We start from the raw sequence: 15,301 nt of genomic DNA on the forward strand, positions 1-15,301 counted from the left end.
CATTCATTCATTGAACCCAAATTGATGTTTGTTGGAGCTGCTGCTACTTTGTTGCAGAGCCAGAAAAGGGCAACAAAGTCAAAGGATCAGACGGAGGGGTCAATTTCTCGATTGGTTTTTAGATGGTTTGTGCAATTTTCCAGTAGGATCGGGTTGCACTTCTAGGGATGCTGTTGACAACAAGGATAAGCCCAAATGAATTCATATTTTTACGTATCAATTTTTATTTCAATCAAGTTACACGACTATTCAACAACGCATAGAAGAAGCATTTCTTTTTATACGAACGTAACAACGGGGTTTGGCGTTTATTTTATACGACTAGAAAAAAGCTGGTCCCTCGGAAGAACTTCTGAGAGTGAGAGCTCAATGTCAGCAATAATTTCGGCGGGCTTCAGCGTTTTTCGAGTATTCAGTCCCTTCATCTTGGCAGTGGGGCGAGCGATTCCAAGACTTTAATACTAAACGTGTTAAATATATTCACAATTATCACAAAAGTGGAGCGGGACGTCCATCGAAGTCGCACCCTTGGAAAGGTGAATTGGGGTTGTCTCAGTGCTGTTGCTCATGAGCTTGCTGCTGGTAGTGTGGCTGCTCCTGGGTGTACTGAACCTCTGGCTGACTGTGCTGCGGCAGGTGCAGCTCAGTCTGCTGGGGCAGGAAGTGCGATTCTTGTCCGTGGTGGTGGCTGAACTGGTGAACTGGCGGGTGCTGTACTGGGACTGGCACGTACTGTTTCTCCTTGACGGGGAGTGGCACTTCCTTCGTGACGGCGAATTTCACTTCCTTGTAAACCGGGACCGGACGGTCGATTTCAACCTTCACCGTGTATGGCACGGGCTTTTCCACTGTTTAGGTTGGAGGGATTTGTTAGGATAATTTTGCTACATAGAATTTTGCAGGAAACTTACCGGTATAAGGGATCTTCTTCTCGACGGTGTACGGAGCTGGCACTGGGACCTTGACTTCGACCTTGTAGGGCTTTGGTACCTCAACGTGGTACGGCTTGTCGACTGGGACCTTGACTTCGTATGGGATCTTCTTTTCGACGACAACAGGGTATGGTTTCTTCACTTCCACTGGATAAGGCTTCTCGACTTCGACCTTGTATGGCTTGTCGACTGGGACCTTCACCTCATAAGGGACCTTCTTGATGACTGTGTAAGGCTTGGGAACTGGAACTTCGTACTTGACTTCATATGGGATCTTCTTCTCGACAGTGTACGGTACTGGAACTGGAACCTTGACCTCGTAAGGGACCTTCTTCTCAACCACGTACGGCTTTGGCACAGGAACTTCAACCTTGTATGGCTTGTCGACTGGAACCTATGGAGAGAATGTGATATTAGGAACAATCCTTGTCGAAAACTGCGGTACGACAAAACTTACCTTCACCTCGTAGGGGACCTTCGTGTAGACGGTGTACGGTTCCGGGACATATTCCTTGACCTTAACGTATTCCTTGACAGTGTATGGGACCTTCTTCTCCACGACGTAGGGCTGCGGGATCGGGACCTTTACCTCATAGGGCACCTTCTTGTGAACAGTGTACGGGACGTGTTTTTCTACGGTGTACGGCACTGGGACCTTCTTCTCGACCGTCACGGTCTTGATCTCTTCATGGTGATGCGGCTCCGGTTGGAAATGGTACATTTGCTGAGGTGGCAGATGAACCAAGTGCATGTGCTGGGGCACGTGGTAGTGTTGCTGCTCATGCGGCTGCGGGTGAGCTTGGAAGAAGGTCTGTGTCTGTGCTTGGTGCTGGAAGTGAGCCTGGGGCTGGGCTTGTGGTTGATAGAAGGTCTGTGGTGCCGTCTGCAGGAGCTGTTGAGGCTGCTGTTGGTGGCTCTGTGGCTGCTGGGCATAGTGCGCCTGGTATTCGCTGGCTACGTGAGCTTCCTGGGTCTCGAACTGTGGCTGCTGGTGCAGCTGCAGCTGTTGATGTTGGCCCTCAGCCGTGCTCCAGTCGTCCAGAGAGATTCCACGTTTTTCCAGATTCCGGTCCTGTTTCTGCTCAGCTTCTACGCTTCTCTCACTCGCAGCGACGTTCTGATCCGCTGCTGCCGGTTTGCCTCTGCCATCGGCGGTAGCAAGTGCCACCAGCAAGGCTAGGCAGCAGGGGACAATAAACTTGGTGGGGAGAAAGAGAGAGTGGATAACATTCAAATTAGTTACTGTTATCTACAGGGGATGGCCAAAATGTTTGGGATAGGCAACTTTTTTTCTCTCACAAAAAAGTTCAACATGCTATAACTTTTCATAGAGTGCATCAAAAAATCTCAAATTTTGACTGTTTGTCAACCTATTATATGTGCATCATTGGTACAAATTTGGGCTCGATTGCTTAATCTTTCGCAAAGTTAGAACCGTTCGAGTAAAACACTATTTTTTAGACAACTCATTTTTGAGCTGTCATATCTCGGAAACCAGTGAACCGAATTGAATGAAATTTTTAACGTACACTAACAATATACAAATGCTTCACAAACTATTAAAACATAAATACTTTTTGAACGTTGAAAAAAGTTATCATGGATTGACACTTTTTGGATTTTTCTCGAAAAAATGTATTTTTTTTAAGTCAATGTTAATAAATTATAGTGTTGATGTCCAAAGATTTTCCACTTCTATTCTCAAGTTATCTTTAATCAGATATAGTGGAGCCTATTTAGAATAAAGGAAGAACACATTTAGTAATTTTTGTGATGTTTTGTAAATTTGACTTATTTTCCTCTATATGAGTAAAAATTTCAACCCGGTATAACTTAATTCGCCGTGAGAAAATATTACATTTTATAACGTTGTATAAAGTATCAATATATTGTTGATAAACGTTTAAAAATTCATTCAATTCGGTTCACTGGTTTCCGAGATATGACAGCTCAAAAATGAGTTGTCTAAAAAATAGTGTTTTACCCGAACAATTCTAACTTCGCGAAAAATTATTCAATCGAGCCCAAATTTGTACTAATGATGTACATATAAAAGGTTGATAAACAGTCAAAATTTGAAATTTTTTGATGCACTCTATGAAAAGTTACAGCATGTTGAACTTTTTTGTGGGAGAAAAAAAAGTTGCCTATCCCAAACATTTTGGCCACCCCCTGTATATATACAAAAATGCAGTGGCATACGTGGGACCGCGCATAACTTGTGAACCGAAGGTCCGATTTTGATCGTCTTAGCTTTGTTCTGTTAGTTTTCACCCAAGGGAGGTTTATGAGGCAAAAAAACGTGGAAAAATTGAGAGTTTTTGAAAATCGATCTTCCATACATTTTGTGACCGGGGACTTGGTCTTGGATAGAAACTTGAAACGTCAAAAAACGCAGTAGGCAAGACAAAGTTTGCCGGGTACAGCTAGTTTTTAGTAAAAGTGAACAAGATTTCTAATGCTTCATATGCAAGTTCAGCCGAGTATACTATTCAACGCATCTCTTAAACAATACAATGCAAGCGAGGAGAAATGGAGATTTCTTCTTGTATTGATCATAGGCTGCACTTTCGTATCATACTGGATGGATATTATGACTACTGATTTGTCCATCAATGGTTTCGCCTTCTTTAAGCAAACTAAAGAGTGTTCTTTCAAGTTTTACAGATTCACTATGTTTCGATACTGAAACTGATCTCTTTTCATCAGTTATGTTACCTTTTTTTCAATATCGCAAATCGTAAATCAGCCCTATCTTTGCCGGGGGTTTCTATTCAATAATGATATCAGATCGACTTTATACTTCAAAAAATCGTTTCCTGTTTTGTAGCGGAGATTGGTGGCGTACACAGCTAGTCGCGTTCGGTAATTTTTACCGAAATCTCAACTGCTGAGCGTTCGGTAATGGTTTTTTACCGAAATCCTGTAAAAATTACCAAATTTCGGTGAAATATTATCGTTTATCTGTCAAACTTTAACGAAGTTCGGTAAACGTCACCGAATTTTTCCGGTAAAAAACTGAACGGTTGAGATTTCGGTAAAATATTACCGAAGTCGGTGATTTTTCCTAAGTGTGTATCCTTCCCAGAAGTCGTGGGTTTGAATTCCTCCAGAACTGTGTGAACTTTTGCTCATTCATTTTTCCTTATTTTTAAATACTTGTGTCTGGAACTTAAATCTTGTACTGAGTTTGTTAATGTGTCGGTCGGCTGATAATATAATGTCGGTTGGTTAACCTCAATACTACAGAAACACTTTTAATGAGACCGAGAGTTGATATTTTCTAGGGTTACCTCGTTTCAAGCCTTTTTTTATAATCAAAACTGATAACTACTTTTCAAAGTCCGCCGCAGAAATGTTTGGTGGAATCTTTGGAGGATCTATAGTGGAATCACTTATTTTTGCACGTTCAACTTGTTGACCAGTATTAAGAGCGTATTTGACTACCTCGTGGACTTTTTTTTAGTTTTTTTTTTTCCATTTTTTTCGAGGTCTGTACATAAATCATTGGTGGAATCAATAAATTCACTGCTACATTTGCAGGAATACTTGTTAATAATCAAGGGAAATACTTTGCGAATCCTCTATAGTAGCCATGGTGGTATTCTTGGATGTTACCAGCTAAGCAATCCGAGAATACTCAAATTTTGATATCAACAGTGTGTCTTTAATTGACAAATTGAGAGAAAATTTGTGAAAAAAAATACTTGTTTTGGTGGGATTCGAACACTCGACTCAATACCGCTTATCCGGCGCCTAAATCAATTAAACCACAAAACAAGTTACGATAGTATCATACAATGTCAAGTACTCAGACATACAATTCTCTGAAGCAATACCTTCTTGGTGGTTCCGGGGAGACGTAGGGTTTGGCGACCATAGGAATGTGTTTTAGTGGGTCGAGGAGAGAGTAGTTCTGGCTTTTACTAGTGTTGTAGAAGACGGCCTTAATCCCACACTACTCTAACCTTCCTGTTAGGGTGTCTGTTGAGCAGATTTATCCCCCTATGGTTTAGAAGGAAAAAAAAGACATACTTGCTGACTGGTATTGCCGATAAAGGATAATATACAGCTCTAACTCGATTATTCAAAGTCGCGTTCTGAAGCTTCTCATACTAATGCAGACCATACATATACCACAGCTCCAACACAACTTTATGTAGATGTTGAAATGTTTGTGGAGCGAGTAGTAGATTGCTTCTGCCGTGCTATATAGCGGTGAAGAAAGGAAATTTGAAAAATCAATTGAAGGGTTGGAAAATGTCACGGATTCATTGAAAATGACATGATTTTTTTCAGTTTCATCATATTGTCTGTACAACTTTCCGTCCATGAGCATAGACCATTAATAATGCTAGTTAGTTATGCTGTCTTCGACACACTTTTCTTTGTACGGACTGTGAAATTATCAAATAATCGAATGATATGTTTATGATATTTCACAGCCCTGGTTTCTGCTAATATCGATAGCGAAAACGACAGGAGGTGCACTTGTAAAGAAAGAGGAGAAAGACATCAAGAAACAAATTAACAAGAGAGGGTGGGTAAGAGATTGAACCCAGGGCATTCTGCATGCGAATCAGAAGCGGTCGCCAAGCCTAGTGTAATTTTTAAAAATCTGTCGAAGAAAAACTATTAGGTACATGGTTCGCGAGAAAATCAGTTCTATAAAATATGGATTTTTTTTACTTTTTTTAATGCACAATTTAACCTGTGCAAGCGGGAACAAAGCAGAAAATACAAAGCATAAAAATGGTTCTTACGGTTGTAATACTGCTTTTTACCGTAACATCAAGTTTTAGATAAATGCTCTCGTCGAAAAAGTTTCTTCTTATTTTATGGGTATCTTCTTCACTATGAATCAAAGCTAACACACATGTTTTGTTGATTAAAATATTGACCAGATTTGAATCGTTGTTCTTCTGGCATATCACCTATGGCAAACAATTTTTTTTGTGGCATACATTTCCAAAATATTCATTATAGCAGTTTTGAAAACATTGGATCACGGGATTTGAGTTTCATCCGTGAGATTTCATTACTTTTTCCGATACTAATCTATTTTTTTTTCTTTGTTAGAATACTAAAATTTGTTTCAAGAATTTCTCGAAAGCCTGTTAAGGAGTATGGAATATACATTTTTAACAAAACTGATTGAAATATTCAATGGTAAATTCTGTTCTCAAGGAGTTATTTAAAATATTTTCCAAAGAAGATTTCAAGTAGTATATGATTAAAACTACTGGGATTGTTAAGAGAGGATTTCCAGTTCCTCTAAATTTGGGCAACAAACAGTTACAGAATTCTAATAGAAAATGAGGCTTAAAAAAATAGGCATCTTCTATATGATGCAAACAAGATACGTATTTAATTACATATTTTGAAAACTTTTGAGATTTTTTTTATAGTTGGGGGAATTGTGACTTTCATTTTTTTTCTATTTTGATCTAAATATCATTTTTTGTCATCTGTAGTCGATTTTATATGTTTAAGATAGCGATTTTTTTTATTTGTGATTTATTTAACTTTGGTTTTTGATTTCTTTAATTTTTATTTTTGAACACGTTCATTAGGGTGGCCCGCACTTATATGAAAAACAAAAATTTCGAAAAATACCAAGTCTTACCTCCTAAATCAGTTGTTTTGGACTCCCAGAAGCTACGTTCAAAATTTGAGCAAAATCGGTTGAGCCTAAGGGGGCGCTCAAAATGCTTGAAGTTTGTATGGGAAAGCTTGGCCAAATGTATGCAGAAATTTTAAGTTTTCGAATTTTGCCGCTAGGTGGCGCTGTAAGCGTTCAATAATCAAACCCTTTGGTATTATTGTAAGTGACTATATGCCAGAGAACTTTGTCGAAGACCGCGAAGTGATCCGACGGCTGTGAAAAAAGTTATACTCTAGGCAAAGTGAGGCAAAGTATTGAGATTTCATTATTGATATTATTCCTTTACATGTATTGGAAAAATAACAATAAAGTTTATCCTCATTTTTCCTAGACTTTTTTCACAGACGCTGGATCACTTTGCGGTCTTCGACAAAATTGTTTGGCATATATACCTACAATAATACCAAAGGGTTTGATTATTGAACGCTTACAGCGCCACCTAGCGGCAAAATTCGAAAACTTAAAATTTCTGCATACACTAAAACCTCTATTTAGGTAACGGGTCGGGACTGCCTAAATAGAATTTTTACCTAAATGGATTCATTACCTAAATGGATTCAGTTTATTACCTAAATGGAGTACAAGGTTGCAAAGAAGTTTAAGAAGGGAGAGTTACTAGGAGATTTGAAGAAGTTCATGTTTGGGTCATGTGGAAGAAGTTTCAGATGGCTTTCAAGAAGTTTCAGGAGGGGGGGAGGGGCTTCAGGAGCGTTTTCGGGGGTTTTGGAGGGTCTTCGATCAGGATTGTCATTCAAATGACTAGCTGGACACAAAACAAGAAAAACCCTGCAAAATTCCGCCAGACTGAAAAATTATTGAATGTCGGGTCAAAGTCGGATCAATTTTTACCGTATGTTGGGCCATTGTTGGACCAACATCGAACAACTGTTGGGTCTATGTTGGGTTTGGTGGCCAAAATAAAATCAGGTGAATGATAGGTTGATGTCGGGTTTGACGTCATCAATGCTGGAGCTGATATCAATTGAATGATGGAAGGATGGTTGCTGATCTCAATTTCAGCTGGAAATGACGCTGGATACTAACACTTTTCAACACTGCAAGGAAGGGGGGGGGGGGGTTATTGGGGCATATCTCAACATTGCATCCCCCTCCCCATCCACCATAACCCCTTTGGGTTGGGTGGACAAAAGGTCAAAATTTAATTTGTATCCAAAATTTAATTTGTAGGATATTATTTTCGAGTGTATACAGTTCCACCATACTCTTACACTTTGATAGAATGATTGGATGAAAGTTTCAAAAATGTAAATTGCAGCGATTATACGAAATATGTCATTATATCTAAATGGCGACAAAAATATAAAATTAAAAAAAAACGAATGTTTCATCTTATGGTTCATAAGTTTTGATTTCTTTAAATGAGTTTTTGAAATTGGATATCTTGCAACATTTATTTGGTTATACGTATCTCGAGAGCACTTTCAGAACAATCAAAGGGACACATCAGGTATCACCCTAACTTGTTTCGTTCAAATATAATATCTCTGATGTCATAGGTTATTAAGTAATAGAAATATGGTATCTATGGCAAATTTGATGAGAATTTAGTGCTTTTTAACTTTAAAGAACGTGACATTGCTCTAGATGAACAACTAAAACTTGTTTTTTTTTTCTTCAGAACAATTTGGACCTTGATTTGGTCCTTTTATGATTTTACGATATTTAAATAAAATAGGTATATTAGGAAACTTCCCCAAACACAGCAGCTACTAGGTATTAGCTTAAACTAAAATTTCAGGTATCAAACATTATTCAAACTATATACAGCTCTGGGATGATTGTACACAAGATCTGTGCATTGGATCTTGGCAGAATTCTAGAAACTTTAAATAATTATTCTTCCAAGCTCGTACCAGGTTTATGGAGATGTTGGACCAATTCATGCAGTATTATTGGTCTAGTTATTGGTAGATCATTCATGAGCCATTCCAAAGGAAAACGATATAGCGGAACTCCGGATGTCGTAATATTTTAAAGGCTTGAAGTATTTCAAAAATAAATCGACACGAACTTGTTTAATTTTGTCATTAGCTTGACTTATTTTAAGAGGCGATAGCCCAAAAATCAAGTTTTTTTATCTTATTTAAAAAAAAAACATAATTTTTGTATCAGTCAACCGATTTAAAATGTATTTTATTCTATTGTTTGAAAATTGTTGATTTTAGGAGAAAAGCAATGTATTTGGATGCCTTAAATATTTAAAAAATATAAGTTTTCTCACGTTTCCATAGTCTTGGGACCAAAAAAATACCCTGTTTTTTTTTTATATTCTTAACAGAAAATCAAAATTCAAATAAAAAATACGTAACATGTCAAAAAATCGAAGCTGTGATTTTTTTTCGAAAATAGAGGCGTTGAATCACAATTTGGCCCTTTCATCGCATTTTGCCTGCAACCAACAATTTGATATTTTTTGAACAAAAAAAAACTGCTTTAAACTTGATGATTTTAGGCACATAACTGTAAAGATTTCCGGTAGACTCCTCTCGTGTTTCTTGCAAAATAATAAGCGAACCCAAGGAAAGATCATTCAAATAACAAACTCTTACTTCCAGTCAGCTTCTTGGAAAATTGCATGCGCGTCCGTTGATGATCTTCTGGTGATAGTTTCGTTTCAAATTCATGGCGATATCAATGGTATTTTTTCATATTCTTTGACCGTCGAAAATCGATTTAAATTCGTCATGAATATGAATTTAAATTTGCATATGATCTCTTCAAAAACTTTCTAATGATTTTACCATAAACGCTGTGATTTAATTTGTAGTTTCTTCCTTCTATTCTTTTCTCTTTTTAATCTTTTGTCCTTTGTAAAGTAATTAATTTTATACGACACATTTTTCTTTGCTGAAAAAACATCCGAAGATCATTCGCTGAGGGTCTCTGCTCATAGTGACCTATCGCCTTGACATGTGGTTATATAGATTGAAGCGGGTGGTGTATCACAAAAGATCACAGAATTGGTCGTAGTGATAAGTTACCATACAGGAAAAAAAATCTTTTGTCCTGCAACCGTTTGTCTCAAACTAGTGCATCATTCAATCGTAACAAAATAGAATTGTGAACATTATGCAACAATTGTTTTGTGATCCACATTGCTATCGATTTCAGACGCATCATTTACTGTGGAAGAGAAAACCATCATAATAGACCATATTATATAAATTACGAAATATGGTACTGATCAGCAAACAATATCCACTGGAGAAAATTTAATTGGATTGATTTTTTGGCTTACTGGGCTCATTTTTTGAATTAAATCATCCAAGTATAAAAGCAAATTTAACCCTCTAATACCCAAATTTTTGGTTTTGATCTAAATATCATATTTCGTCATCTAAAATCGATTTAAGCATGTTTTGAAGATGATTCTTTTTCTCGATTTCGTGAATTTCAGTTTTTGATTTTTTTTAAATTTTTTTCTTGAACATTCCCACAATTTTATATTTTTCCTGGAAGCCTATTTTATAAAAAGATCTTAAGATTTTATGATTATTGTTAAAATATTTTTATTTTTATTTTTTTCATAGAACATTTTATTTTCCGTGTAATTTTAAAGAAAATAGTTTTAGAGTGTATTCGATTTCCTTGAACTGCAAAACTACCCAGGTAACCACTAAGCATTTGAATAAGCCGTGTATCAGCCCGTATTATGCATTTAAACTGCTTGCTGCCCTACATAAGCAGTTCGAATGCATAACTGCCTTGAGTTAGCATAAGCTGTGCTGCTCAAAAGCTTTTGGCTGTTAATTGGCATTTCAACTGCTTGAAGTGTTTTCACTTGAGAGCAATCAGAATGCTTTTCAACTGCTCTTTAAATGCTAGGAGCAAAAAGGTTGAGAGATATGTTACACATATTGTCTCTCTCTTACAGAGCCTATGCTTCTGTTTACAAATTTGTGCATCTTATTTGTTCCTTCATTTTCCCCTACTCATCCAAAAGCACCAAAGAAAACATTACTGCAGCTGGGTTGGATTGGGAACTTGTCCACCAAAAAATCACCAATTATTTATCATTTCGTTGGAAAATGTGTGCCGAATAGGTGGATGCTTTGGTGGATCATAGGATTGTTTGAAAGAGGGAAGAATGAATCATATTTCACAGATATTTAAAAGAAGGGATCGTAATGCTCTACCATAATGAAATATCTCAATGAAAACAAGTTTTGGATGTTGAATCTGAAGCTGTTATCGAATCATTCTTTATATTGGCGATTAAATCAACGCACGCCACCGGAACAGCTTTAGCATCGTGGATCAGGAGCAACAGAATCAGAAGCAGATATAATTCATCAATCTCCGGATCGTAAGTTCAAACCTACTTCACTACAAAAATCAGCAAAAAAGTACCACCTAGCACCGGCTGGAATATGGAAGGACGATGAAGCGGGGAAGCAGGCTGAGAGAACGAGAAGCAGACGTCAATCTATTTTTGTTTTTTTTTTTTTGCTCGACGAGGCGTTACGCTTCTTTGACATTTCGTCACGACGTTCCTGAAGGGATAGCACTAAGACAGCAAGTTATTTTGCCAAAACCTGCTGTGAGGTAGCACTATATGCGCATATACGGCTAATTCGCATTAAACGCCTTGTCGTAAAGGCTACTATAATGCTGATGAAATGCTATTTTAAATGCTTACTGGTTTCTTGGGTAGGATGGAATGGTTTGGGAAAAATTAAAAATTTGTTATTTGTAGCGATTCAATACAAAATAAACAATAACTTCTAGAAGGTGACTAAAACATCAATTTTTCAATGACTCGTACGGGTTGCCCTTTTTATGTTAAATATAATTATGTAACGCAACCCCATTTGATTGACTAGCAGTTGATTTTTTATCCCTATTGATGGTATTAGAACCATACCACGGATGTTTAATCGTTGATGTATAGAAATTGATATTAGGGCTAAGCTCATCGAGAAATCGTTTGAATTTCTCTATAATCTTGAAAATATGTGCACATATAATTTAATCAAATGGATGGATGGATTCGAGCTCCTTTGGTCAACCGTGATAATACTCAAATACAACTAACAATTAAAATACATAAGCATCAATCAGCTGTCATCGTCCAACTGGCTCAAAAACACTGAAAATCTACACTAATTGTTCAAGCTCCAAAAACGTCCATCAGTCACACAGTCTGCACAAAATCTTCCATTTATCAGTTACATCACTGCAGCCAGCAGCACAGTGCAACAGCACTCAGCGCAATTTGATAACAGTAATCATCATCTGGGACGTGAACATAAGAAGCCAACTAGATGTTATGCCAAACTGCGCTCCCCTCCTCCTTCCCTCCCAAAATCCAGCTGTCGTTATCACTACTTCAAACAACCATCGTCGTCGTCGTCGAGCGAATCCGAGCGAAAGCTGATGCTGGCTGCATAATCCGCTTACTGTTGCAGAGCAATTAATCTACACACGCATTAAATCCCAAAATCCACACACAACAGATAATGAATTTATGCAACGACACACACATCTGCGTACACAATTGTTCACTTTCATCACGGCGCGCGGCAGGCAATAGGCGGCGGCGGGATGATTATGGCGGGAGCCCCCAAATGGATCCGCAAATAATGTAGACTCGAGGAGGCTAATTATCACCATTTCGCTGCCTTTGCACCAATTCACCTCGCTCCCCGCGGCCGTTTTATGACCCAAGCGATTCGGCGCTCCATTTATGCTTTGCGCTTTTCTTCGTAACATCACGTCAGTCAGTCCAATTGCTCTGTTAGATTACACTTTTATGTTCCAGCGCTCGAGCTCAGAGTTCACGCTATCTAAACACTTTTACGTCTTAATTATTAGTCTATTTTCAGCTCACAGTGTTCACAGCGTCCCTTTCTAAAATCACAACACACTAAAAGCACACGAAACCCCCGCCCCAAGAACGTACCATTCGCATCTTGCACAACGACTCTTCCCTGGAAGCACGTTTCAATTTTATGCTTTCCAACGGGACCTTTTTCGAAAAAAACACCTGTAGAGATAGCGAGACCAGAGACGGTACTGATTCGACGATCAACCCCGCCGCCGCTATATATACAACCCACCTGAACCCATTGCCGGTGAGTGGTGCCCCAAAGTGCCGAAAAATAGAGATCAGCCACGCGGTCGTCGTCGTCATCGGTTGGTACGCGATGCGAAACCCACTCCTCTGCCCACCCCTTCTTGACCCCCCTCTTCACGAGGGGATGGATCTCCAACAATCAAAGCGACGCCAAACTGCCAAACCTCGAGAAAATGGAAAAGCGTTCGTTTACGGGTGGGTGTCCCCCCCTCGGGAGGGGTATCGAATTTTCGGGGGTGTTTTCCAGTTCGGTACAGTCGGTGATCGATGAGTGTGATAGTCGGAAGGGCGAAAACACAAATTTAATGATTGTTTAGTGTTCAGATAAAACATCAAGGTTAACTATCCAAAGTGCATACAAATGTTCAATACACACACCATTCTTTTGAACGATTATGAGAATTTGAAGGTACAGTATTAAATGTCCATTCTGCTCAGGATAACGAAGCGAAAAAAACCAGAACAATTGAAGTCTTATGAACTTGTTGTATCTTACTTATTGTTAGGCTTACTCAGATTAAAACTCCTTTTGCATCACTTTGGCAGCAGCTCGCTGACTGACACAGTGTACATCAATCATACATCAATCAGAACGCTTCCAGAAATTCAGAAAAAAATCTTTCGTGAATTCCGTAGCCCTTTCGGGTCAAGCCAGCACAATTGTGCTGTTGGTCAATGGCAGTTTTGCAATTTTTTTTTCATTAATTTAGTCTTTATTTTATTTTTTTATTTCTTTACATCACATAACAATTTAAACAATTTTAACAATTTTAACAATCTCGGGTAGTTTTTTGATAGTTTTCAAAACAGTCGTCGTCAATATTGTGATCTAAACAGTTTTTATCTTTGAGTCATCAATTCTACCTGTATGTGTGCAAATTAACACTTATTTACATTTCACTTATGGCAGTAAAACAAAAAATCGAAATAGAAAATTGTACGTGTCGCATATATTTATTTTTTTGTCTAAGTGCTCCACTGAGCTCAAAACAGGACCATTTCAAAGAAGATACTTACTCTTTTTTGCACTATCCCGAAAGGGATAAAATGCTTCTAAAAATATGCTTGACTTTATCCTGAGAACCGCTACAGCAATGACTCCATAGTTAGTTAATTACTAATAAATTATCTTTTTTCTAAGATTTGAAAATACTTCTTCTGTTTTTTTTTTCTAAAAAAAACTAACCTTCCCAAATTAACGTTTTTATTTCATCTTGTACCGAATTTTTGAACCATATTAACAGAATACTCTCTTCGAATGAGTGTAATCAGTTATTTTACCATTCAATTCCGCACTCTTTTGATTTTTTTGACATCCTATATTAGATGCCTGAGAATCTAGAGAAATTTCTACAAAGAAATCCTAGATTAATTTTTGATAAATTACAAGAATTTTTTAGAAAAAGTTAAGACATTCACAATAGTGACTCAATAGATCATTCAGTGGAGTTTTTTTGTTATTTACGAAACGCATAAGCGAAACATGATCATGAGTATTGAGTATTGACTTCAATCGTACAATACTTCATCGAGTTGTTCCCATCGTGATGCAATAGGAAGGGTAACAAGTCAATAACGACTCGAGTCACGTCTCACGGCCATCGAAGAAGGGAAGGAATATTATTTCAATTACTCGGTTACTAGAGACCGACCTTATCTTTGAGTCTCCACGGATACCTATCACTGAAAGAAGTTTTTGTAAGTCAAGAGCGAAAAACATCACAGAGTTCACATTGCACAGTGGTTAAGCGCCTAGATTCTACAAAATTGTTCCTGATAAAGAGGCCTTTTTTATGCATACGGCAATTGGGATCTTTTTCCTTTATTTGTCGGTTTCTCGAACGGTTTGCTGAGATTCGAGGATAGTAGGTTGTTGATCCAAATAAGGTCCCCTATCTACCGCACACTGGGGCAGGATTGAAAATACACGGAAAAAACCTCTAGCTCGTCGAGATGTCGAGATACGCACTTGGTGTCTTCAGAGAAAATATTTCTATGAACAAGGTCGATATTCTGAACGGTAGCATATTTTTCTTACGTTATTCGCATAAAAGTCCTATAAGTCATTTTGGCCATCTTTCATTTTAGCGGTATGGTGTCTTCGGCAAAGTTGTTCGGCTATTTATGCTAAAAAAGTTTGCCGAAGACGTCAAATTTCCAAAGCCTACTGTTCTTGAGATATTAGTCGTTTTATAAAATACCTACCTAAAATCGAGTTTTTTCATTAAATTACGTTTGTAAACAAATTAAATGTCGGTTTTCGAGTTATAATAATGAAAAATACTAAAATAAAACATGTAAAATAAATTAGTTGAAAAAAACAAAATATGCATTGATTTTTCATAGAAAGTTCCTGAAAATCACGCAAAATGTATATAGGACGTTCTTGCAGTCGGGCAAGTTCGGGCAAGTTTTTTCATCGGCGATCACCTAAAAAATACATAAGCTTTCATGTAAATTTTTTTCACCGACATGATATTTGATGATTTTTTTTAAATAGCGTTTAAAGTTTACTGTTTTGTGTGAATTAGTACAACATTTTTGCACATATTTTCCCATGTTGTATGTTGCCAAGTGAATCATGAGAAGTATAAATGCAATCTAGTT

General features: G+C 37.7%; 1 protein-coding gene across 1 annotated transcript; it reads right to left on the minus strand.

The window, feature by feature from the left end:
* Positions 1-200: 200 nt before the first annotated feature.
* Positions 201-12,710, minus strand: LOC115255080 (titin). Its single transcript, XM_029852854.2, has 4 exons — positions 12,521-12,710; positions 1,390-2,130; positions 912-1,326; positions 201-848 (listed from the first exon to the last, which is right to left on the minus strand). The coding sequence occupies exons 1-4, from the start codon at positions 12,527-12,529 to the stop codon at positions 553-555; spliced, it is 1,461 nt and encodes a 486-aa protein (XP_029708714.1). The 5' UTR covers positions 12,530-12,710; the 3' UTR covers positions 201-552.
* Between the last annotated feature and the right edge of the window lie 2,591 nt (positions 12,711-15,301).

This window comes from Aedes albopictus, chromosome 2 (genome assembly GCF_035046485.1).
Source record: "Aedes albopictus strain Foshan chromosome 2, AalbF5, whole genome shotgun sequence".
Taxonomy (NCBI): domain Eukaryota; kingdom Metazoa; phylum Arthropoda; class Insecta; order Diptera; family Culicidae; genus Aedes; species Aedes albopictus.